Genomic DNA, 1081 nt, shown 5'->3' on the forward strand with positions numbered 1-1081 from the left:
ATGCCACCTAGCTGCCCCATTCTGATTTTCTAATGTCAGGTCTGCATGGAAGTTAATAGTATGCTCTCTACTTAATAGTGTAGTGGATACTTTAGAGACCCACAAAAGAAAAACAGTCCCCATCTCAAAAGAGACTAAATCTCTCTGGTTGTGACTGACGAGAATTTTTTTTTTCTAGCTGTATGTCCAGACTGTTTTCCTGAGCACTAGAAGTATGCTAAACTCTATGGCCAAACCAAAAAAATAAACATCAGCCATGTCCAGTAGGGTTGCTGCTCCATAAATAAATGATGAAGGAGATATGCAAGTATCCTGCTGACTAGACTGATCATTTTTTGTCTTTACTCTCATCAGGCATTAAAGGAAATAAATGAAGTTGGGGACCTGTTGCAGCTGAAGTATTCCCGTCACCGGTTGGTACCTCTGTTGGACCGGCCCTTTGATGAGACTACATATGAAGAGACAGAAGATTGAGCCCTCTTGGTGGCCTTTAAAGGACACCCTCCCTTACACAGGACAATATGTGGCCTTTCTGAGCCCAGTCTAGGAACCACACTTCTGTGGCTGCTTCACGTAAAAGACATTTTCTCACAATACTGAAGGTGACCACATCCAATCCAAATGGCATTTTGTAAATAGTGAAAGTTGTTTCACATTCTTTCTCTGCTGCATCTCTCCTTCAAAGAAAGGTGTCTTATTCTTTGCCTTCCTACCCCCCCCACCCCCCCCCCACACACACACCCAGAGTTTTGGAAGAAAAAAGTTTTGTTTTTTAGCCCTTGTCCTGGTGAAATCACGATATCCTAGCCTGCCTTTGGCTAACCCCTAAACCACTCCCTCCCCTCCCACTCTGGTCCCAGGTAACCCTTCTCTGCACAACTGTTGTTGCTGTTGGTTACAGAGTGGTACCGGCAAAGAGAATTCACTGCACTCCTCTTCCTTAGGAAGCAAGTGCCTTCCACTTACCTCCCATCTAGTCCTTGAAAGTTGTTAATGTTTAAACCCTAATTTAACCAGACAGATAATCAACCAAAGCTCTCTTTATTTCCTTTTGTCTTTAAACACTTGAAACTTAGCTTTA

The 1081-nt window shown here is 43.1% G+C and overlaps 1 protein-coding gene across 1 annotated transcript in view; it reads left to right on the forward strand.

The window, feature by feature from the left end:
• The window catches only part of SPTLC2 (serine palmitoyltransferase long chain base subunit 2), a 149288-nt gene extending 148630 nt beyond the window's left edge, over positions 1–658 (forward strand). Inside the window, exon 12 of the mRNA XM_027844677.1 lies at positions 355–658. Coding sequence (XP_027700478.1) covers positions 355–474 — 120 coding nt within the window. The 3' untranslated portion in view covers positions 475–658. The remainder of the gene's footprint in view (positions 1–354) is intronic.
• The last annotated feature ends 423 nt before the right edge of the window (positions 659–1081 follow it).

This window comes from Vombatus ursinus, unplaced genomic scaffold, assembly GCF_900497805.2.
Source record: "Vombatus ursinus unplaced genomic scaffold, bare-nosed wombat genome assembly UNPS02014945.1, whole genome shotgun sequence".
Lineage (NCBI taxonomy): Eukaryota > Metazoa > Chordata > Mammalia > Diprotodontia > Vombatidae > Vombatus > Vombatus ursinus.